The sequence below is a fragment of the Carya illinoinensis genome, chromosome 12 (genome assembly GCF_018687715.1).
Source record: "Carya illinoinensis cultivar Pawnee chromosome 12, C.illinoinensisPawnee_v1, whole genome shotgun sequence".
In the NCBI taxonomy this organism is placed as follows: domain Eukaryota; kingdom Viridiplantae; phylum Streptophyta; class Magnoliopsida; order Fagales; family Juglandaceae; genus Carya; species Carya illinoinensis.
The window spans coordinates 28,090,336-28,115,420 of record NC_056763.1 but is presented as its reverse complement, the minus strand read 5'-3'; the positions used below and the strand labels follow the sequence as shown (position 1 = coordinate 28,115,420).

Below are 25,085 nucleotides of genomic sequence, written 5' to 3'. Positions count from 1 at the left end.
TATTTATTTTTCTTATCAAATATGTGATATATGAATTATAAGTAAAAGAATTTAATTATTTTAAGAATAATAAAATTAAAATAAATTTAAAAAAATAAAAAATTATATAGTATGTAGTGTATAAAATTTATGAATACACAGTTCAACTGACTATATCTTAGTTTGATTATTTTGTAAATTTCTTTTAAAAAAAAAAAAAAACCTACAATTACTTGCATCTTGTTGCTGCACCGTGTCCCACTGCAGCAATCATCGACCGATATTGTACTACCTCCTTTATATTGTCGAGTTTTGATTAAAGCACGAGATTCGTACAATGTTGCTAGTTGATATCCGACCTTCTCTCGACAACTATCTTATCTAATTTTCTTCTTTGCTCCATTTTCTAATTGTTTTTCGGGCTGTAATAAATGTTGGATGATGTATATTCACAGCAACCCTAAGTTTGACCCCTCAAAAAAAGATTCGTGTCTCCACCGTAAAATGAGATAACTTCTTTTATATTATTGCTTGTAATTTATACATGCACTTGAATTCATAATCTCATATTGTACTCTATTATTATTATAAAAAAAAAATCATTACAGATAGAGGTCAACGAAAGGTGACATGATTTTCCAACTCATTGAGTATTGGGCAAGAATAATTATTTGATAACGTCCAAATCAAGTACTGACCAAGTTGGAATTGGATAACAAAAGAAGAGAGAAGTGTTTATTACTCATCCACAACATTACAAAAAGGAAAAAGGAAAAAGGCCACGTTTTTTGTATAGTTAATAAACCAAAGAAGCGAGAAGTGTTTATTACTCATCCAAGTGTATAAGACACGTTCTAGCAAAAAATAAAAATGATTGAACATGGGTATTAGATCTCGTTTTGTTACGCCGTTCAAATGAGATGAGTGGGATATTTTGAATAGTAATAAAATTTTTAAATTAAAATGAAATGAAATAATTTGTAAAATATGTGTGTTTAGATAATAAGATAAGATGAGATTGTTTTAACTTTTTAGAAATTTAATAAATTGGTTAATCTCCCAAATTATTGAAAAGTATTTTTAATTATTGAATAGAAAATATTATGAATATATTAAAAATAAGTAATATATATTATTAATTTAAAAACCCATAAATATTTTGACTTTTCCAAAATATCTTTTTTTTTTAGTAGTTAGCAGTAATTATTTCTATATTCTTAAATATGAACGCATTTCTTCGTTAAACAAAATTATTTTAATCGTGACGTATTTATTATACTGTATTTTATGAAATTTGAAATATGTTTTTCTAAATATATATTACAATAAAATAAAAAATTATATATATTAAAAATGTGGTACTTATATTTTTCTCATTTCATTAGTTTCGAATTTTAAAATGAAACCCCAAAGTGCAGCCATCTTCAATACTCCAAAAAATATCAATAGCATTGTTAATTTTTATTGTTCTAATTATGACCTATTGGTTATTCTATATATCAGAAAAAGCGAAATTTTCTTATTGTAATTATGTATAACAATAAAATTGATTATTGTAATATATAATTATATTTATTCAAAATCTCCTAGTGTTGAAAGGGCAAAGTATAGGCGTTACTGTAATTTCAGCACTCAATAATCATCCCGATCAAAACCTTTCCTTGTCTTTTAACTTTTACGGTCTTACTTGTACAAAGAGACCATGGAAACATGTTTTTTTATTAGGATAATATTAATTACAGTTTTAAAGGAAGTAAGTTTTTATATTTTTGGTTGAAAAAACATGATACAACAAAGCTCTAAAAAGCATGTTATTTTCATATAAATCTATTGGTCCTTGATTTATTTGTTTAATTTTCCAAAATTAGGTAAAGGAGAGATGGGATGACAATGATATATATTTGTTGAAAAGTTTTTTCAAAGGAATCTTAGGAATAAAAAACAGAATATAGTCAATTAAAACAGATTTGAAAGATCTTATCTGACTGCATTCTGAGAAGGATTGGACAATGGATAAGAATGAACGAAGAACAAGGTTTATAAAATGTCTACGTGTATTTTTAGTACTCTTTTATACATTCTAATAATATAATTAATTATATATTAAAAAATTAATTTAATTAATTATATCAATAACATAGGTAAAAAATACATAAAAATACTGTACGTATGCTCGTTAGTTTATACTCCCACGCATCTCTGCATTTTCCAGCGGACAAACACGTTAGAAACAGCCATCGCTGTCAAACCAGCTCAGCACCTATCATCCGAAGAAAGACCGTCCATGTATAATTTTGTTTTGTTTCTTCTGTTTTTACTGGTTTTTGTTTTTTTGGGAGCGTTGATGAATGAATTTCACACATGGGAAATAGCCCATCCTCACCAAAAAAATCTTTAAATAAAGAGAACAAGACCCTTCTTCGCGGAACTCCAGGAGACCCTGATCTTTTTCAATATAGAGTGTTTTATCTTCTCGGACAGACGGCGGCCTATCGAGTTGCTTTTCTGTGAGAGAAAACACAAATGTTTTGGGTGCTGTGACTGCGATATAAAGACTTGGTTTGGAACTTTGGTTTCGTTGTTTTTCCTGTGTTGATTTACGAAGAGTTGGTGCTGAAGCATTCCTTCTTGATGATTCATTCTATTTCGTATTCTGTTCTTACAATCTGTAAGGATGCAGCTGGAGTCGCCGGTATATTCTCTCTCTGTCTCTGTCTGTTTTTATTTTCTGGGACTTCGTTCGTTAATTTTGTTGAATATATGAAGCAAGTCCATGTCATCATTTTTAAATTCGAAATTCCCGTGAGTCCGTGCAATAAATTCGCTGATTTGATTGATTCGATTCTGGTTGTTCTTGCATTCTTAGCTTAGATCAAAGATAACCCATATGCCGTTTTTTTAAAGAAAAAGGGACATTCATGATTACCGTTGGGTGAGAAACTCATCGCTTCCTGGGGTTATGATCAATGATGGACGAAGAGCTTGATAATTTCTGAAAAGTTGATTAAGAGTCGCCCATATTTCTGGGGAAGCATGATATATTTTCTTTTATTAGCCTAGTTCATTTGTAAATCTTGCTTTTAATTAGTGAAAGCGAAACGTGACTAGTCTTTGTACCTTTTCATCAGAGATTCTGAAGTTTCTGCACTTTTCATGATCTGGATGCTTCAATCTAGAGTTGTTGCCTTCTATATGGAAGAAGTAGTTTTGATGTGCTGATAAAAAGTAGTTTAATCAAGAGATAGTAAAAGTAGTACCAAATGTGGGTCTTTATTTCTCTAGCTTACTATGACTATTTCGATCTTTGTTCTTTTGGTTATGAAGGAGTTGAATTTGGGGATTAGCCCAGATCTCTGCTATTGAACCCGCTGTTAACACAAGGAACGTTTTTCCCCAACCTTTACCATGGTTTCACCTCAAAATATTATGTTTTAAAGGAAATGCTGCATTGAGATTGCTTTCATTGGCACGGTTTGTAAACGCTAACAGGAATCAATGAATCATGTTCAGAGTTTTCAGACACTGCTAAAGAAACTTGGGGCTTCTATGGCTTGTTTAATGTTAAAACTAATTTAAAAAGAAGAAAATAAAATTACACTGAAAACTTGAGTGTATCCATAAATTAACAGGGGACTGGGAGTGCAATCATTTCAGGAAAAAAGGAAATGAAAAATGCCATTACTTTGTAAAAACCGGGAATCTCAAGGGCGCACTAAATGGCTATATTCCAGATAGTGATAAAGACCGAATTACATGAAAAATATTTTTGTATTACTTGTCTTCGTAAGAGAGTTGGAAAATGAGGATTAATACTTAGAATGTCATGTTGATATGCATACTTCTTTGTTGCAGGGAATTTGTTTGCTTTTGGGCTGTTTGTGTCCCCGATGTAAGTTTCACATCTGAATATTCCTCCCATTTTATAAGACTTTTTGAAGGATAAACAGGACAATATAGATTATACTATATTTCATTCCCTAATTAGTTTCGTTGGTTCCTTCCCCCCTTTATATTTCCAGACCCACTTTTAGGAGAATTCTCAGAAACCGATCGACTGAACAGTTCTCAGGGTTGCCGTATATATATGCTCTTTTGAATTGCTTGCTCTGTACGTGGTATGGTACGCCCCTCATATCTTCTAACAATATATTGGTGATGACTGTCAATTCAGCCGGTGCAGTTTTTCAGTTGATCTACATAATACTCTTCATAACATATGCTGAGAAAGGAAGGAAGGTTGTTTATCCTGTAAAATATACATGCACTTTGATAAAATCTCTCAAAGCTTTATGTCCAGTTCTAAGCTTTCCCTTTGCTGTTTCTGGCAGATTAGGATGCTTATATTGTTGCTGGTAGTTTTTGGGCTACTTGCAATCGTAGTGGCTGGGAGCTTGCAAATACTTGACCGTACTATGCGGTGGATATTTGTTGGATTACTAAGTGGAGCTTCTCTCATATCAATGTTTGCTTCACCGTTGTTTATAATTGTAAGTATATCTCAGGCATTTGCATACCTGTTATAATAAATGGTTCATTTTTCAGTTTTTTCAATTGCAAATGTTATTTTCAGAATTTGGTGATCCGGACAAAAAGTGTTGAATTTATGCCATTCTATCTCTCCCTTTCCACCTTCCTGATGAGCACGTGTTTCTTCCTATATGGACTATTTAATGATGACATCTTCATTTATGTGAGCTCCTCTCAGCAAATTGATTGCATATCTCTCTCTCTCTCTCTCTCTCTCTCTCTCTCTATATATATATATATATATGAGTAATGCTATACACCACACCACTATCTCACTTACATTCTACTATAAATGATGTGGCGCATTTATCATCATTGGATGATAAAGAAGCATGCAATAAATTATCATTCAATGGTGGTAAATATGCAACATCTTACTTAGTGGGATGCAAGTGGGATGATAGTATGGCGTATAGAATTTTCCTATCTATATATATAAGCCTCAGTTTCTTATGTGTAGGTCTTTGTATTTTCTCACATATATTTTCTTTCTGTTTGAACTTCAGGTTCCAAATGGGATGGGAACCATTTTAGGGATTGTACAATTGGTATTGTATTTCTTCTATAGCAGAAGACAGAGAGAAGACTCTGCAGAACCTTTGATAGTGTCGTATGCATGAATAGCGATGCTGGCAAGCAAAGGTACAGACACTTTTGGTTCACTTATTAGCTCATAGTTTTTTCTCTCTTTTTTTCTTTCCCTTTTCTCTTTTTTATGTGAGGTGATTGCATTTTCTGAGGCATCTAGTGATGGATCTTTCAGATTGATCAAATTTTCTGTCTAAATAAATGGGTGCTGTACTCCCATATTCCACCCTGAGAAATCTGTGATTGTTTTGGCTTTCTTTGCACTGGTGTGTGCTTGTAAATTATTTTCATGGGTTATAATATTTCATTGATGGGATCTGTGTTGTTTTTACTTCTTTTTGTGGCAATAGGTGAAGACCATTCTTGTGCACAAAATAAGAATGCAGACTGCTCGAAGAATGGTAAGAAGTTGCCAAGTTACCTCAAGCCGTCTCTTGAGCCGTTCTCAGCCTCATTGCTCTCTCCCTTGCCTTACATGTTGCTCTTAGATCTCTGAGAATTTGAAGTATGTATGCAATTTTTTAGAAAAACAAAAAATCATGGATATTCGAAGCATTTGTCACCTATCTTTTGTTTTCCTCATTCTTTTTCTTTTGAAGCGTCTAAGGATATAAGATCATCAATCAGCGAGTTTCATATTACACTGCTTGTAATTTCCCTAGAAATGACAAAACCTGTAAAGCCATTTTTTGAATGGCTCTATCATCTGGCACTTTTATATGGATGAAAAAAATGCGCTTTCAGAGATCACAGATCTAAGTTGTGGACTGGAAATCCACCTTGCCTGCTTGCCAAATACTTCTATAATCATTCTAACTTACTGGTACTTCTTTATGTAATTGTAACTCTCATCTCAAAACATCCCACTCTCTTAAGATCTTGGAACAGCTCGCTGTATTACAGCATTGCTTAGAGCAACATTGGGAAAGCCAACAAAGACAAAAAAAATCCAAAAAAAGAAGATCACAGCAAATCCCTGAGAGTATTTCTCACAACAGCTGCTGTTTTTACCTACACAAAAGCAGAAACAAGGGAATTAGCAAGAAAAATCCTCCAAGTCCTCCCTCAGCATGAAAAGTTTTTCCAATTCCTCTCCTCCCCCCTTCCAACCCACAACACCCCCCCCCCCCCCCCCGCCCCCAAAGAGGGACAGCGACAAAACAAAGAAATCACCTAAATGCTTAAGATGGAAGTGGATGTGAAAGTTGAAACTAAGCGTGGTCCATTCCTAAACATATCCTGTCAATCAAACGGCAACGAGGCCTCTTTTGCTCAACGTAAAAGTAATTTCAACTGTATATATGATTGTGCCATTTCAATTATCATTTCTCTTATCCTTTACTAACAATGTTAAATAATTATTCCATACCTAAAATATAATAAACTATTTTTTAATTATTCAATGCCACATCAGAAAATAAATAATAATAATAATAACTAGGAATGTAACAATTTGTTGTCAATTAAGCAGCACTTCTATAAGGTGTTTTTATTTTTATTCTCTCTATTTACCTGGGGATGAATGTTCTCTTTGCAAGATATTTCTTGATGAGACTGATCACTAAGCTGCCTGCCTCGTTCATCGTAGAGAATAAGCCCACTGAACCTCGGCAACTCACACTTCTCCCCCATAAGTATAGGCCTTTGCCACACTGGTGACTCCGAGTTATGGCTTTGCCAACCCACATCAAATTCACTCCCTTCCATCATTCTAAGCAATGGTGTAGGCCTTTCTCTCCAACCTGATCCAACTCTTTTTTCCTCCCATTTTTTTGCTCTACTCCACCTCACCGACCCCATCAACACCCTCTTTATCGAAAACCAACCACACCTTGCCTCGGATTCGGAACATTTTGCTCTCATCAACTCATCGCAGCTGGTGACCATGCCATCATGGTTGGGAAGTTGTTTTTTCATTCCCTTCTTCTTCTTCAGTATTGTCGCCGCACAAATACCAACGAAGGCGAAACCAGCACATACTAATAGAACAAGTGCTTCTTGGGTTGAAAGCTTGAGTTTGTCCTCCAAATTCCACAAAGCTTCCATGCCTTGCTTATTCTAGTAAGGAGCAAAGTGAGGAGCATGCAGAAGTAGTGTTGCCTTCGATATATTTGGAAAGATGAGATAAATATTCATGAGTTTGTTGAATTGGTGAACTTCACGTGAGGTCCACCGCTAGTTGGGCCTCCACCGTGGGCTATACATTTTGTGGTGGGCTACAGTGGTTATAACCGTTGGAACATCAAACCGTTGGAAACTAATAAAAGCTCCTCACGAGGTACTCAAGGTAGTTGTAAATGAAACTATGAAACATGATCAGGAAGTTAAAAGCATTTATTATATTAGGATTCCTATAATCCATATAAAATATCAAAGGATTCATGTTTGTTGCTGGACAAAAATAGCCGCATGCTGTACACAAATTGGCGTTGAAAGTTTGAAACTGCTAACTTGTGGGCAGCATGTTAGTCATGCAGCTATTATTAAGATGATAACTCTTATAGCCAAAAAATAAAAAATAAATAAAAAGTAAAAAATAAAAAAATTCTATGTATAGTTATTTTTGTATATTATTTTATGCATTCTATTGATGTAATTTATTGTGTATTAAAAAAATTAATGCAACTAATCACATCAGTGGAGTGTATAAAAAATACGTAAAAGTGACTGTATGTAACATTATTAAAAAAATATTATACTGAATAAATTTTTGTGGTTTCATGTAATACGTTAGATATATATTTTATAATAAAAATAATTTTATAATCTGACTTATCAGTCAATTTATTTACTTTTGTGGTAACTTTTGACTAAAATATTTCGCTATCAAAATTTGATATTACAATATAAATCATTTGAATTTACAACAATATTAAATGAATTAAATATAAATATTAAATATTTACTTATTATGAAATAAAATTTTCTATATAGGAAAGTTAATATTTTTTTTCATTTTTGAATCTATATCTATAAATTATTAAAATTGATAATTTGCATAATTTGATAACTTGTATTCATGGGATTAATTTTAATCCAATAAATGTTCTTAACTAAATTAATTATTCAACGGAAATTGATCGCACGTGTGCTGTTGGCTGTGCGCTTAGTGTAAATTATCTATATTTTTAAATATTAAAAAATAAAAATACATCAATTTATTAATAATTACTCTCTTAATTATTAAATAAAATTAAAAATAAAACAATAATACAAAAGCTGGCGACAAAACCATGAGCATACTATCATTTTCTATACTAATAAATAACAATAATAAAACATTTTATCTTCCATATTTTCCCAAACCTGGCGAGAAAAACCCAGGGCTAGGGTTTTGAGCTCACACCAGCCCGAGAAATCTTTGTTTCTGAATCTCTCAATCCACCTGGACTTTAAAACTCTCACTTCCCTGGGGTCTGTTATCTTGCTCCTAAAATTTTTCTTCTATCACATTTGTCCGCTTTTTTCATAATTATTCGTTGGAGTAGCATCTCTGCCTAGAAACTTTGGAAAAATTGAAAGAGGAATTCCACATTTTTTTTGTTCATGCTGACTTTTGCCTGTGGTTTGTGCTAGTGGAACTCACTCAGTTTGTTATTTTGTTTTCCGGCCGTCTCTACGTAATCAAACCTTATTCGGAAAGGGAAATCTTTTTTCTATTTTCGTTTCCACTGTCTTCTCGGCTACCAATCGGACGGTTAAGGCTTTGGGCTTTCCTGAATTTTTATTTTTATTTTATTTTATTTTGTGTATTCTTCAATGATTTTGTGGTCGAATTGTTCTAACGAAGTTTAGGTCTGAAATTATGATTTTTTATTTATTTTTATCAATTTTCTGGATTATTTTTATTGGGTTCATTTTTTATAATTGATTGAACTCAGTTTAGTGAGTGTCGCTTTCCAAACTCTGAATTTGCTGTCTTTTCTCTTCTGGGTAGCCAAATCTCTAGCAAGAAATAATGTCTGGAAGAAATCGCGGACCCCCGCTTCCAATGAAAGGGGCTCCTCACGCGGGACTACCCCCCTCAGTCCGTGAAGTACCGTTTGGCAGAGGGGTTGGGCCAATACCCCATCCAGCTCTACTCGAGGAGATGAGAGAATCCCACTTCGGAATGGGTCCCAGATCACTCCCTCCTCATCCTGCAGTAATTCAGGAGGGTCTTGATGCTCAGTATCAAGAAATTCAGGGGCTCTTAGTCGATAACCAGAGGCTAGCTGCGACCCATGTTGCCCTTAAGCAGGAACTAGAAGCTACGCAACATGAGTTGCAAAAGATGGGTCACTTGGCAGATTCCTTGCGGGCGGAGAAGGATGGTCAGATGAGAGGATTATATGAGAAGTCTGTTCATTTGGAGGCGGATCTTCGTGGGGTTGAGGGCATGCGTGCCGAGCTTGTTCAAGTTCGTGCTGATATTAAAGAGCTTAGTGGCTCAAGGCAGGGGCTCACGGGTCAGGTACAAGCGATGACACAAGATTTGGCTAGACTTACGGCAGATTTGCAACAGGCACCAGCATTAAGGGCGGAAATTGAGACTATGAAGCAGGAGTTGCAACGTGCAAAGTAGTAATTTACATCAGATTATTATTATTATTTTTTCTTGTGATATCGAGTCTATGTTTCGAGTACGATTGTGTTCATTTCTGAAGATTTCTATATTCTTTGTTTGCATTTAGATCGGCCATCGAGTATGAGAAGAAAGGATATGCCGATAATTATGAGCATGGGCAAGTGATGGAGAAGAAGTTGCTCTCAATGGCTCGAGAGTTGGAGAAGCTTCGTGCGGAGATTGCCAATGCAGAGAAGAGAGCTCGTGCTGCTGCTGCTGTTGGGAATCCTGGTATGCAACTGTTATGAGGTTTTTTCCTGGTGATCAAAGAGTCAACACATCATATAAGATGCTGGAAAAAAACGACTCAAATCACTTCTTCAACTCGCTTGTGTTTGTAGGTGAATAATGGGTCAATTTAGGCCAGTGTGGGTCCAAGTGGTTGTTTCTTAGCTTCACCTAGGGTGGTTTGATTATTGAATTCTTCCTCTCATTTTATATACATAAATCAATTGATCAATTAATTACATGATGCTGATAATATTTCTCTTGGATATTGATTATCACGTGAACATGCATATTATATGTAGGGACAGGCTACAATGTGAACTATGGAAATCCTGAAACAGGTTATGCAGGCAATCCTTATCCTGCTGGCTATGGCATGAATCCTGTGAGTTTTCTGTTTTATGAATTTTCCAAGTTTTGCTTTGTGTTAGATTTCTTTATTACCCTTGTTTAAGCAACTGTAAATATCCTGCTTCTGTTTATATGTCGTCATGCTAACGATTGGGCATATGTTGTTCTTTCCTTGCAACTTTCCGGTTCAGGCGGGTGCAGAAAATTTCCCTCATTATGGACCTGGTCCTGCTTCCTGGAGTGCCTATGAAATGCAACGAGCTCAAGGACACAGATAGGCTTTTCTCACAAGCAAACCAAGCTGTGTTCTAACTGGTATCTTGACCTATTACTCATTAGATACTTAAGTCAGGAATGGACATGTTGTGTCATGATAATTTTTGAGACATTTGATCATATATAGGGGTTTTTGTTTGGTCGAAATTGTTCCCAAAAAATTTGAAAATTCGTCTTAACTTGATGGTACAGTAAAGTAATCTTTATGCGAATGTTTTAACCTACCTCTATCTCTAATGTCTCAAGGTAATTTTTCCAGTTATATTTTGTATTCGTTAACTATAATACACCCACCTTTGATCTAAAGTAGTTTATCATTATCTGCATCTGTCAGTACGGTTCCATAACCCCACACCATGAGCATGTATTATACAATTAGATGTCCATTGATCCTACTCTTCTCTATATTCAAGTGCTATAGGACGTCTCCTAAGATGATCTGTTTCTCATGTAAAACATCATAACTTTCTTTGTCTAGTGTTGATTCCTATTTAATATTTACAAAAGTTGTTTGCCTCATCATAAGTTAATACAATATATAAGAAAGTGGGAATGCATGTATTCAATGCATTGTGACGTTAACCAATCAGTTGTGCAAGAGAAAAATGTCGTTATTAGTCTCTTCATATTTTCTTCCCAAAATTTAATAGATATAAACATCTCAACCAATTGTAAAATCACTATTGTGGGTATCAATCTAAGAAATCACGTGAGCATAAGTTGCAAAAATACATTCCAATATGAACTTTGGCTAGCCTTAATCGCCTCCACATGGACCTATGTTTTCGCCACACTGGCTAGACAAAGCAAATATAGAAGCTTCTAACGGACTATTTGAGGCTGACCTATGGAAAATATGCTTCCTCTTCAATCTCTCTCTCTCTCTCTCTCTCTCTACTATATGCTTGTACCAACTTCTACTATATGGATTAGGATTCAATTCATATGCATTTCTGCTGATCATCATCCTTACAAGTTGAGTTCTATTTTCAGGTTATCCTGTGAAGTGGCACAAGCTAGAAACCCGAACTGTTTCATTCCCTGTGGGACCCCTCGCCTATTCATAGGGCTGCTTCACTGAGATCAATGGCCTGGCTAGATCAGACCACCTGGTGTATAGAACTTTGTATCCTGAGAAGTAATTTGTCATTTTGATATATATGCTGCAATGGGTTCTGATGATGACCTCACCTCCATGGTTGGGGTGATGGTCTCCAGGTTTATGGAACATTTTATAGAACTTTGATCCACCCTTTTGTGCCTCTTTTTGGGCACAAAGGAAATCATCTCCATTTTTACTCCCTTTATGAAAGCTACTTTGACATGGACATCTGTGGGCTGGTGGCTTGTGAAGGCCCCTGGTGTCAATTGATTGTGATCGAGTGCATACTGATATGATGATGATGAGGAAAAATAAACAGGACCTATGGATTTTGGTTTAGTGTGAAATGCAGTATACACTACCTCTTTGGTAGGGTTAACTAATTACTAAAAGTTCATTTGTACAACATTATTGGTGTAGCCGCTTTGAGATGATTAAATCCATATGAAGGAGCACTGGATATTGTGATTGATTAAATGAACGGTATACATGAACATAAAAAGAAATCCATTCATCAGTAGTCTTGATATGGACTGGTAGTCTGGTATTATGGTCTGCAAAAATGATTTATCATACATGGTTTCTTGTAGCCCTTAGTTTTATGCTGTAAAGTTTCATTCATTCAAGAATCAATATTGGCTTGATTTTTGCTTCTCTAGGATTAGCCGTGTGACTAGATGAGCATGATAGGATGCTTATATTCCCAATTTTTAGTGGCAACTATCTAATAGGAGTTCATAGTACAAGGTTTAATTCATTCATTTTAGTTACCTTGATATTCTCTCACTCCTTCAAGTCTACAATTGCTAACCCCGCAACAAAAAACTACCAAAGCCTTGCCCGCATGCAAAAATACACAGAATATTTTGGTTTTGGTACTGACGGTTTAGCAGGGCTACATTTAATTATTATTTTTATATTAAATAACGGGTTTCTTCTAATAAATTATGAGCCATTGGCAGTGATTGGGCACTAGCTTTTTTTTTTTTTTTAAATATTTCCAGCTGGACACCACACGGACTAGGCTGTCAAATTTTGAAGTCACTACCTATCAAAAAAAAAAATTTTTTGAAGTCACAGTAAAAATAAATATAAATATATTTGCGACTATCGTATTTGTTTTTTAAAAAAATTAATAAATATAAATTTATATAAAAAATTAATTTTTAATAATAGAATTTACTACGTGCATACATAATTACTGATCAATAAAAAATCGTCACTGCTCGGTGTTCACCCAATTATGAAAAGTATTGCTGATTTTTATAACTTCTCAACATTCCACACCCTACATTTTTTTTAATTTTTATTATTTTATCTTTTATCAAATATTTAATATATAAATAATAAATAAAATAATTAAATTAATGTAAAAAAATATGTAAAAAAATAAAAATAAAATGGAATGTTGAGAGGTTGTGTAGCAAAATCTTTTTTTTTTTTTTTTATGTGGAAAGCGTCCAGGGAAATGGGGCATGCTCACTGCACATGCTTCGAGCCATGAATGCACGCAGTCTGTCTACCGGTTGAAACTACTCAGATAGAGACTGAGAGAGAGAATGCAATCTTCACTTTCATACTCTCATCATGGAAGAAGTGGCTTCGATTTTCAACGAAGCACAAAGCCCAGTTTGAGCTATCCTGCGAGAAGAGCTAAATCAACACACTTGCTCATCCCTCGTTCCACAAAGTCTTACACTTTGCCAGGTTTTTCTTCTTCCATTCAACTTGATCTAAGACCCCCTTTTCAATGACAACGACGACCGCCGCCGCCGCTAAACAAACCAACTCGGACCCCATCCACCACTCTCGTTCTACGTACAGAAATCAACGATGCCTCAGCCTCACGACTCCCTCCAATTCGTTGCGGCATGTCATCGAACAACGATAACACTAATGGCGCTCGTAGTTTCGGCGATTGGATTGAGTTCTTTGGGCAAACTGTATGGACTGCGTTCCCCATATGGGTAGCCCTAGGATGCCTATTGGTGCTCGTCAAGCCGAGCTCTTTCAGTTGGGTTCGGCCCAAGTTGACCGTTCTTGACATAACCTTTACCATGCTTGGTGTGGGCGTGACGATTATCGAATAATATTATATATAGTTATTTTTATATATTTTATTAATGTGATTAATTATATTAATTTATTTTTAATATATAATTAATTATATTAATAAAATGTATAAAAAAATACGTTAAAATGACTACGTATAAAATTTTTATTTTAGAAAAATGCATAAGCCACGACATATTCTCCCTACAAATTGTACCAATTAGACTTTTTTCCTTTTTTATTTAATAGTTAATGAAGTATGTTTTAACGAGTTTGCGATTTTTTTAAAAGAAATTATTAAAGTGATTTAAAAAATGCATAAAAAGAAAAACATAAAATAAAAAAGTGTTTATTTTTTATTTTTTGTGACGTGAATTTTGAGATGCATACTAGCCATCCAGATTCCGAACTACTAGATAATTCCCAAAATTTTGGGAAAGTTTTTTTGCAAAAATTTGAAGAGTGAAACCAAGCATGGCCATGGTTACTTCTATATCCAAAGTTCAATTGAATACTCGACAGCATAGAACTTTTTTGTTTCTTTTTTTTTTTTTTTGGGTGAAAGACCAAACCAGAACTCGCCAGTAAGATTATGCTATCTAAAGTTAAATTCGATGTTGGGATTATGTTTATTCACTTTATTACTATGATTGTAAAAGGAAGCACGATGGTAAACTTTTTGCAGGTGATGCCACTATCGGGGTTCCTTGTGAGCAAGCTTTTAAATTTGCCGTCCTATTATGCAGCTGGATTAATACTGGTTGGTTGCTGCCCTGGTGGCATGTATCTATGCTAATCTGTTCACATGTTCCTTTACTTCAATCCTCATTCCCCTTCGTGTAGTACCATATTTTTCTTCTCTGGTTTGCAGGAACAGCAAGTAACATTGTCACTTTTATTGCACGGTTTGTGAATTCTCCAAAGACCTTACATCGTTTTTTCCGCTCTATTTTTTCCCTTTTCCCCCAAAATCATTTGAGCCTTTATCTTTTTCCTTTCTTTTTTTTTTTTTCCTATTTTTCTACCAGTGGAAATGTGGCGCTTTCAGTGTTGATGACAGCAGCTAGCACTTTAGCAGCCGTGATTAGTAAATTAGCATTGCTGTCTTGACCTATGTTTTTTCTTTAAGGTAATTTGTGGATGGCACAATTTAAATTCCTCATTGTACAACCACCATATTAAAATCGTAAGCTTTATTGAAGTTAGCCATATCATATTACAGTAAGACAAAAGGTTGAGTTGGAAATTTGAAGTAAAGCAATATAACTTTTGGTAAATAGCCAATTTAATTCACACCCGGCACCTCCTTAATACCAGTTACCTTTTAAAAGGCAAATTACTGATCATTTTCCCCTTCCATGTTGCAGTTCATGACTCCTTTTCTTACTTTCAAACTTGTGGGAAAAATGTCGCGGTAGATGCAGCTGGACTACTAGTCTCAACACTTCAGGTGAGCTTTCCTGCATTAGTGCTATCCCAAGTTATCATTGTTCTTGTCGGTTTAGTGCCATGAATGCAGGTAGTGCTTCTTCCCGCATTGGCTGGTGCATTTTTAAATCAGTATTTCCAAAGCCTGGTTAAATTTGTTCCCCCTCCCCGCCGCGATGCTATCCATTGCCGTGGCAACTGTAGCTATTCTCTGTGGAAATGCAATTGCACGAGTGCTTCTGCAATACTTATGTCTGGTCAACAAGTGGTCCTAGCTGCATCTCTTCTTCACGCATCTGGATTTTTCTTTAGTTACATACTTTCTAAAACGCTTGGGCTTGATGTTTCTTCGTCAAGGACAGTCTCTATAGAGGTGTCGGCATGCAGGTAAGCAATTCATATACTGTAGGACTGAAGCTCCTCTGCTCCTTCCAGTCATTGTTGACAAAATTCCAAGCATAGACTTCTGAACATCCATCTATTTGTTTCATTCTCAATGGAAAAGGATAGAATCATACATATATTCTACTTGTTTTGTGGCCATTGTTGAAACTTTGGAATGAGCAAGTGCTTTTTTATTTTTAATCTTAAAAAATCTTAGTGTTTCTTGTCTGCCTATTGTGTTTCAGAACTTGGTGCTGGGAGTAGTTCTTGCTACCCAGCACTTTGGAAATCCATTGACAGCAGCACCATGTGCAGTCTCCACTGTCTGTCACTCGATATTTGGTAGTGTCCTGGCAGGGATTTGGAGACTCATGCCCACCTAGATGCAGGATTGAATCTTCACGAAAAAGAAAAAATATCGCATTCGAAGCGTTGGATAAAAAAAAAAGAAAGAACAAAGAACATGGTTTCGTTCTTGGTCTTGCTGTACTGTATTGTTTTCAATTCCAACTGTATTCTTGATCCTACTGAATTGTTCTCTCCTTGTTTTTTGCGTCGAATATTTTTGTTTAAGAAGAATAGAAATAGCCTTGTATTATGAAGTCACCATAATGGTTGTATTTATTGTCTGTTGAATTTGTTCTCTTCAGCTAAATAAAATGAATAATTCTATCTTTTAATTCCTTTTTTCAATTTTCTTGTATTCTTAAATCTTACCAAACAAAAAGATAAAAAGGCCAAAAAATAAATAATTTTGAATATGCTAGATCGAGTTTGATTGATTGAAATCAACAAATTAAATTAGTTTCTAAGAACTCATTTGGATTTAGAGACGAGATAAGATTGTTTAGATAAAAGTTGAAAATTAAATAAAATATTTTTATAATATTATTTTTTAATATTATTCTTATTTTGAGATTTGAAAAAGTTGAATTGAGATTTAGAAAAGTTGAATTGTTTATTATATTTTGTGTAAAAATTTAAAAAAATTATAATGATAAAATGAAATGAAATGAAATAATTTTTTAATTTGAATAGTTGTTAGTGCATAGAGACAAAAAAGGACTTTGTTACATACAGTCGCCACATATAGTCGGTGTGTAGTCGGCTGTACGGAATGAATAAAAAAAAATTATAAAAAATTTTTTTATATTCAAGGGTACCTACATGAATTATAAAAAGTTATAAAAATAATTTTTTTTTTTATGTAGGTCCCGTATTAATTTTTTTTTTACAGCCGACTGCATTTACCGTATGCAAAAAATATTTCTCGACAAAAAAATATTGAAACTGAAATAGTTCGATATCTGGCCACTCAAAACGGCTTGATTTGAATCAAAATGTTTTTATCTTTCTTTTATTTTCTTCTTCTTCTTTTTTGGGAAAGGAGAAACCACACCGCTCAACAAAGCCCAGTTTAGATACCGACGGACATGCCCAGAAGAATTGAAAGGATCCGATTCCTGAGAGTATTCGTCCAAAATTGAACAGAACCGGGCAGCGCGGGTGTTGGCCGCAAAACTACCAAAAAGATATCTGAAAGAAGGACCTTCCCGCCAAAATTACAGTGAAAATCTGAAACACGCAAGACACCAATTTTATAAAACTGACGAAATTTCGGATTTCTCAGGTTTCATTTTCTTGTTCCCGCCGGTGGTTCTCTTCCCACCACTCCACAGCACAACGAACTCATCTCTCTTTCTTCCGTCAACTTCGTTTAGTTTCAATATCTCTACACGCCAAACAAAGCCAAACCAGCTGGAGAAATCAGTAACTCTTCTTTGTCAAAAAACAAATCCTAGAGACCACATGGACTCCAAATTCCAAGGCTTGCCTCCTCTTAAGAGATTCAGGCTCATGCAACTACAAGAAGAAGGACGACAACATCAACAACAACAACAAGGAGACACCGCCGTGTTCTCTTCACGACTTCCTGCCAAGAAAAGAAAGGAGTCTCGGGATTCACCTTTTTTATTCGCTGAGCACGTTGCTACCACCAACTCTCCAACCACCTATTCCTTGCCTGCCAAGAAAAGGTTATGGGCGCTTCAACCAGATTTCATTCTCGAGAAGCCCTTCTCGCCGCCTTTCGACCTCAATGTCGAATACAAGCAAGGTCTGGCTTTCGAGGAAGAGACGGAAGCAGTAAAGAAAGAAGGAACCCCACTCGTAAATGCAACCGCTCGATCTCGTCCAAACACTAGCCAAAAAGAAAACGGGGATGCTGCTGCCGCTGTCGATGCTATTAATGATGGTTGTGGTGCTGACGACGACGATGATGGTATTATATGTGCTATCTGCCAAAGCACAGATGGGGACCCATCAGACCCAATTGTTCTCTGTGATGGCTGCGATGTAATGGTGCACGCCTCCTGCTATGGCAATCCCCTTGTGAAGAGCATTCCCGAAGGCGATTGGTTTTGCGCCCAATGTCTCATCTCTTCCTCTGAAACCGAGAAATATGGAAAGTCTTCTTCTTGCTGCCTATGTCCAACCAACGGAGGTGCATCGAAGCCCACAGTAGACGGCCGCTGGGCTCATATTGTGTGTGCGCTGTTGGTTCCGGAAGTGTTCTTCCGGGACGCTGAAGGTCGAGAGGAGATTGATTGCTCCAATGTTCCTAAGAAGAGATGGGAAGATAAGTGTTATCTTTGCAAGAGTACAAGTGGATGTGCTGTTCAGTGCTCTGAGCCCTGCTGCCATTTAGCTTTCATGTCACTTGCGGATTGAAGGAGGATCTTTGTATTGAGTACAGGGAAGGGAGGAAGAGGGGTGCTATTGTCGCTGGGTTCTGCAAAAACCACACTGAGTTATGGAGAAAGGTCAGTTTCATTTGATTTTCGATTATTTGATGTGTTGATAGCGCGATTGAAGGATGAAGTATTTGATTGCGTATTTCTTCTGTTTGCAGCAACAACAAACTGGGAAATTCAAGATTGTAGCCAGAGAGGAGCACAAGTAGTTTAACTGAGGTAGCCTTCCTGTTTCTTGTGGTAACATATAGTTAGATCTGCTGATTGCTATTTAGAAATGGGTTTTTGCTTTCGGTGGAAATGACAGATTCCTGTAACTTCCAGTTAATTATCTTGGTGCGCATTTCATTGTGATAATTTTTTTATGACCATTCTTAATTAAATGCTGAATCCAGTGACAAAGTTGATCAAATAATTACTGAATTTTGACTAGTCTAAGAAACTTGAGTTCGATCTTGCTTTTAAGGTGACTTGTTGAAAAGATGAAGCTGCAGAGTCTTAAGGTTCACACAGGTGGTTAAAAAAGACAGACCATCGGAAGAGGAGATATGATCTATATGTTTTGTTATTGTCTAATTTGACATGTTCAAAACATTAAACATTTGTTCCACGAGATTTTGTTGAGTTTTGGCTCCTCAGTTCAATTGGGTAACTCTAAACTAGGAATAATTTTATTTGCTTCCTATATAATTATGGATGATGTTCTTATCAAGGCAGATCAATCAAAAGACAATCAACGAGATTCCTAGCGCAAAATCATGCGGATATTCTTACCAAGAATAGTGCTACTGATTTCTATCATTAATGTAAATAGATAGTGCAGCAGGATTCTAGCAAAAACTGATGTATATTCGTCTATATTTAGATTGCTGTAATTCCTTAATTTAGGAATGTACTCTGTATAAATTATATACTCGACACATCAATAGGATTGGGAAATTTTCCGTTGAAACACTCTCTGCATTTCTCTGCAGTTCTATCTTGTTCATTTACAGTTCGCTGGGTAGAGATGTTCTATGGCAGCAAACTGACTCGAATTATAGTTGCTTATCCGAAATAATTTGTATATATGAAAGCCTTTTTTTATTATCATTTCCTTGTATTTCTTTTGGTAAGTTGTACAATCATTTGCATTCTTCGACTGAAACCTGAATTTTTTGTATTTGCTTTCGTGTCCACTGATTCGATGCTTGTCTGATTAATTGTCCTAAATCAGTGTCTACAACTAACACCACGTCAAACCTACTATATTGTGACTTTTAGCTACATATCTTCAGTGCAATCGTTGTGAAATCTCAATTCGTGGTCGATAGTTAGGCGCTGGTTGCCCAATTTTGATCTTCTATTTAAGTCCATATCGCCAACCATTTTTGAGAATCTTAGTGGGCAAGAGATGGATACACGGGAAGGAATCCTTTGCAAATTAGATCGAGAATTTAATTGGTTTTTTTTACGTGAAGTGATCTTTTCCGTATGAGACTAGTTAATAGATGTAAATTTGTAGTGTTTTTGAGGCCTATATGTATGTGAATCGGTAACTTGAACTCAATTCCATGCTTCAAATTAAGTGGCCCAGCTGCATTTATTTGAAGTCCCGAAGCTGTCATGTACGGCTAGGTTTTGACTTATTCTTCCCCTTTTCTTTGTGGGTTCAATTTCTAATAGTGTATCATCATCATCTGCAAATACAATTTTGCTACCCCAGAACTGTATTGTACATAAACGACCATCTCCAACGTAATGGTTGCCACCAGAACTCTTGGCTCTCACCGTTTTAGTCTTATTAATACCACCCGTAAGGTACACGTAATTCTTCTTAGGATAAGACTCTTGGACTTTTTCCATCCATCGTCCTCCCACTACTCATCTCAATACAGCCCCCACCAAATCCTATAAATACAAACACAAATACTAGTTACAAACACAGATATAGAATCCCATACATTTTTCCTTAACTAGCAAATCTACTTTTGTTGCCGGAGACTACTCGAAATGAGGTCGATGAGATTGATTGGCGGCATTGGTTACATATGGCTGGTGATGGCCATATCAGCAGTAGCCCAACCTGATTCCTCTCGCACTCCAGTGCTCGACAGCGCAGGACGTCTGAACGTGGTGTAGAAATACTACATCAATCCCGCTATAACCGACCACGGCAGTCGTTTCACCTTGATTGATCGAAATGGCTCCTGCCCATTGTCGTTGGACAGGCAAATGTTTCAGGATTGAAAGGCCTTCCTGTCGTTTTTACACCTTTCTATGAAGAAGAGTGTGATTACGGAGGCTAGCGACTTCAGAGTTGCATTCTCAGCGGCCACAAAGTGTGTGCAGTCGACTGCATGGTTGGTGAACGAGACAGACCGTGATACTGGAAAGATACTGATTGTCACCGGAGAAAGCCGAAGCGGACTCAGCGTCGGCAATTACTTCCGGTTATCGAAAGGTGGTGTGGGGGATAATGTTTACGAGATTTCATGGTGTCCTACGGATGTTTGTCCCACTTGTAGGTGGACCGACTGTGGGACTGTTGGTGGCTTGGTTGAGAATGGAAAGAGGTTGTTGGCCTTGGGTGCTAATGTTCTCCCTGTCATGTTCGAGAGGGCTTAAATACTTTGAATTTATAATTAGTTTAGCTAAAAGAAATAGTAAATAAATGGAGTAAGATCCTCCCAACAAGAAATAAAGCTCAGGCTCAGGCATGTGTTTTGCTTAGTTCTTTGAAAGTTATATTTTTCTTTGAAAAATAAAATGTTAATAGTTTCCATTGTTCTCTTTGGCATGAAATCATGTGCGACGGTATGAGTGTGATAAGGCCTTAATTTAAAGTTACAAAATGATATCCAGACGAATTCCACATAATGACGCGGTACTGCCAAATTAACTTAAAAGTTTGATTTCGCCCATTTAATAGTACCATGTGTCATCCACGTTAGTACGGTCTATATTGATTGCCCCCATTAGCACTGTCACATCATTTCATCTATCAAGATTCAGCAATAATATTCCTATAATCTTTTTTATAATTCTTTATACAATTTTATTTTTATAAAATAATATTATAATATTATTTTTATCAATTATTTTATAAAATAGGATCTAGCTTACTTACTGTACAAAAATAACAGGACATCTCCTCTTAATTTTTTTAATTTTTCCCTCTTTTGATTTTTTCGGTTCTACCACAAAACCAACACCACCCCCGGGGCGGGGTGTACCATTTCACTCATTTTAATTAAATTCTTCCAAGCTTTCACTGACAATAGATTTATTCTCTTTTTAAGTGCCCATAATATTTTATCCACTCTATCTAACTTCAAAAATGATATTTATAATATTAGTTATAAGGCATAAAACTTTTAATTAATTTTTTTTTAAATAAAGGGTAAATTTCTGGCTCATATAAAAAAATTCTTTTTATAATAGTGAAATTTATTCATTTTTAAAGGAGTACACGTTTGGTTATTCGAGAAGTATATTTAGCATTACTCATAGAAGTTTTTTGTCAAAATCTTATTAAAAATAAATTTGAAGTGATTAATAAGAATGTCATTAATATTTGTTATGTTATCTACGTAATGGTAGGTAATATATTATTTATGATAAATATTAAAACACAAATAAATATAAATATCTATGATGCTAGTTTTATGTTTAATTAATAGGTAAATAGACGATTTTTTAATTACTGGTGTGTTTAACATGTAAGTGGCAGCGTGAAGGATTTTGATTTGATTAAAATGAGTGGCATCAGAATGGTGTGCTACTGTGGGGGGTGGAAAGAAATAAAGAAATACTTTAGGAACTCGACTTATTGATTAACATGTAATATTGGCCATTGATCTCTGTCACAGGAGAGATGTCCTGTTTTATTGCACCGGACGCAAGCCAAATCCTATAAAATATTCCAAACAGAATTTTATAGAGTTGTAAAAATATTTGTATTTATTTAATTTCCCTTCCATCAAATTTATACTGTCATATTATTTATAATTTAATTTGTGAAATTTTAAATTTTAAAATTTATATTTAAATTAAATTATGTCACGTGGATGATGTAGAATGTAAAATTTTTTAAATATAATTATTCTACCAAATAACATTTTCTTTTGAAAAAAAATAAAAGGTAAGCTTTCATGTTACAACAGAAAAATACACGAATGTGTTTCGGAACACAAAGGCACAAAAGAGAAACCATGGTCAAGAAAATACAAAAGAAAATCTCAATTGCCGTACGTTATATGTCAATAATCAAGTTTTTCGATAAAATCAATATTCACCAACTTCTTTCGACAATGTTTTCCATTAGCACAAATTTCGTAGCATCTTTTTTGAAATCATATGTAAAGACTATTCCCCGCGCCCCCCCCCCCCCCCCCCCAAAAGACAACATCAATAGCATATAAGTCTACTTTTCTATGAACTTTACAACAATCTATGCTTTTGAATATATGCTCTTTTCTTTTCTAATGCGTTCACATCGTGAGATGTTATTGGATCAAGAATATCTTACTTTTATATAAATCAGATGTCATTTCATCTCATTTTTGTGGAAAAGATTCTCAATTAATATCACATGCATGAAGTTAAATCTTGCTTTCTTCCTAACTTTTCGACCTTTTTCATTTTAACTCTATTGCTTCACCATGAACAGGTTCTTCTTTTCTTGACTCTCTGTTTAGAACGTGTCTTCCACTTCATTTCCCTTGATTCTCTCTTTTGAAGTGATATAGTTATAAAATTATTGAGTTCTATTATATTCTTTACATACTTTACTTATATAATTGGCTAAACTAATTATTTTATATTAAAAAAATATGATACAGTCAATCACATTAGTAGAATGAATAAGTAAAAATAATTACGTATAAAATTTTTAAAAATTATCTCATAAAATAAATTTTTAAATTAATATGATTTGAATCTTTCATATTGTACGCTCTCCGTGTCTCATATCCATCCCATTCAACTAAAATATGATAAATTTAATCATTGATCATAATGGACATGCAAATATGACCTCCACCGCCGATGCTAATCATTTTATTACTCGTTTACAATTCATTTTATATCTAATCATTATTAAAAGTTATTTACTACTTATGTTGCACTAATATTAATGATTGCTGCGACCATATTATCCTAAACTCCACCATATTTTTACCTTAGCAGGCAAAAAAATGAGCTCTCCAAGTGACATTTGCAGTAATTGCTTTAGGAAGAAGTTCGAAAAAGGTGTTTTGATAAAGGAAAACTCTAAAGACAATCATTTTCGTACACACCTTGCGCACGAAAATGATCTGACAAACCACGATAACAAATGAAACGACATGTTGTGGGGAGTTTATGCCTTACGAAATGGTGTGAGCCATTCCCTTCCCTTTCTCTTCTCTTCTCTTGCATCTGTGAACTATAGCCAAAGCCATTGCTATGGCCATTGCTTATTTAACACTCCACTGATAAAAAAAAACGGAGGTAAACTTGGCCAAAAATGGGAAGAAGAGTTGAAAATGACTTCAACTTTTCAGTTTTCATCAGAATAGGAAAGTTCTGATTGTGCCAAAATCATTTGGGGAAAACTATGGAATTTTAGAGGAAAAAAAATAACAAGAACCACAAACCCAACATCGTTCTTGTGGTAATCATTAATCTATGGAGTATTGATTGTGCCAAAAGTTCATAAACATAGGTAAGGCTGTACACTAATGGGTTCGGCATCGGTTTCGATGCCAAACTGAGACACCACCGATGTCTACCATGAGTCTATTAAACTGACTGAAACAAAGAGTTTGGGGAGAGAAAATCGATCATATCAGTCTCGACGTGCGTCGGTGCGGTCTTCAGTCTATGTTTGGCGTCTTCTATGAAGGAGGAGGAACTGAGAAAGAAGGAAGAAGTGTCGTGCCATCGTCTTCTATGGAAAAATGAGAAAGTTGCAGAGATGAAGAAGACGACTCGAGGAAGAAGAAGAGGGGTAGGGAGTTATTAATTCATTTTAAAACAGTGTTGTGCTGTTCTATTATATTTTTTTAACATCCAGGCTCTAAACAACGTCATTTCACTTATTTAAATTTATTTAAATGAAACAGTGCTGTTTTATATACATATATTTCAAAAAATATATAAATAGATCGGATTGGTCGGTTCAGCAATTTCCCAAGGGTTCAAACTAGCGCTGAACCTTCGATGTCGGTTTTCCCTCAATTCCTTTTGTCTGCCGACCAGTTCTTTGTCAATTTCATACCCCGACGATTGGTCTCATCGGTTCATAGCCGTTTTGATCGGTTCCTGTATACCCATAAACATGGGTTGAAAGAAGAGATGGATTCTGCAGAGAATGTAAGAAAGGAGAGGTTTCTTGATAAATTCTTTGTTTTTCCATTATGTGGATGAAGTGGATTACATGGACACACTTACCTCCGCCCAAACGGCAATAATAGAAATATTTGGTTCACAACTGAAAATGCCATAAAATTAAACTTACATTGTTTTAAACAATTTGTTTGATTTGAGTGCAGTGGAGGAGATTTGGGGTAGTCCATCAAGTTTCCATCGGTGCGAAAATGGTAGAAATTAGGGAGCAAAAGGGTCTTCGTATTTTTGAATTATTTTTTTAAATAAAACAATCGTTGACATCATCAGTGCGCGCAAAGGGTGCACGAGATTGACTGAGCCTAGCAGAATTGATGAGCGGACAATTTGACTGGCTAACATGTAATGTGTGAAGGAAAATTTGCTGAGGTGGAAAGATTATCGAGCTGTACATGATGATGTATCCTATGATATATGTTCCACAACATATATTCTCTCTATG

General features: G+C 35.2%; 3 protein-coding genes and 3 pseudogenes across 7 annotated transcripts; 5 read left to right on the top strand and 1 right to left on the bottom strand.

Annotated features, from left to right (window-relative positions):
• The first annotated feature begins 2,302 nt into the window (after positions 1-2,302).
• Positions 2,303-5,658, top strand: LOC122290316 (bidirectional sugar transporter SWEET2). Of its 2 annotated transcripts, XM_043097950.1 has the most exons (7): positions 2,310-2,671; positions 3,832-3,868; positions 3,999-4,215; positions 4,308-4,466; positions 4,550-4,669; positions 5,013-5,148; positions 5,445-5,658. In XM_043097950.1, the coding sequence occupies exons 1-6, from the start codon at positions 2,611-2,613 to the stop codon at positions 5,124-5,126; spliced, it is 708 nt and encodes a 235-aa protein (XP_042953884.1). In that variant the 5' UTR covers positions 2,310-2,610; the 3' UTR covers positions 5,127-5,148; positions 5,445-5,658. The 2 variants fall into 2 exon arrangements, with proteins under 2 accessions (XP_042953885.1, XP_042953884.1); XM_043097951.1 differs by lacking the exon at positions 4,550-4,669 and having other exon boundaries at positions 2,303-2,671.
• A 272-nt stretch (positions 5,659-5,930) lies between these two features.
• Positions 5,931-7,250, bottom strand: LOC122290317. Its single transcript, XM_043097952.1, has 2 exons — positions 6,607-7,250; positions 5,931-6,105 (listed from the first exon to the last, which is right to left on the bottom strand). The coding sequence occupies exons 1-2, from the start codon at positions 7,138-7,140 to the stop codon at positions 6,058-6,060; spliced, it is 582 nt and encodes a 193-aa protein (XP_042953886.1). The 5' UTR covers positions 7,141-7,250; the 3' UTR covers positions 5,931-6,057.
• Positions 7,251-8,349: 1,099 nt separating this feature from the next.
• LOC122289958 (protein FLX-like 1) lies at positions 8,350-11,996 on the top strand. 4 transcript variants are annotated; one of them, XM_043097422.1, is made up of 6 exons: positions 8,350-8,508; positions 9,032-9,654; positions 9,768-9,931; positions 10,237-10,313; positions 10,471-10,594; positions 11,549-11,996. In XM_043097422.1, exons 2-5 carry the CDS (start codon positions 9,053-9,055, stop codon positions 10,555-10,557), a joined length of 930 nt encoding a protein of 309 aa, XP_042953356.1. In that variant the 5' UTR covers positions 8,350-8,508; positions 9,032-9,052; the 3' UTR covers positions 10,558-10,594; positions 11,549-11,996. The 4 variants fall into 4 exon arrangements, with proteins under 4 accessions (XP_042953356.1, XP_042953354.1, XP_042953357.1 ...); XM_043097420.1 differs by having other exon boundaries at positions 10,231-10,313; XM_043097421.1 differs by having other exon boundaries at positions 8,369-9,654; positions 10,231-10,313.
• Positions 11,997-12,201: 205 nt separating this feature from the next.
• Positions 12,202-16,185, top strand: LOC122289389 (annotated as a pseudogene).
• A 590-nt stretch (positions 16,186-16,775) lies between these two features.
• LOC122289126 lies at positions 16,776-18,884 on the top strand (annotated as a pseudogene).
• Positions 18,885-19,819: 935 nt separating this feature from the next.
• LOC122289127 lies at positions 19,820-21,040 on the top strand (annotated as a pseudogene).
• The last annotated feature ends 4,045 nt before the right edge of the window (positions 21,041-25,085 follow it).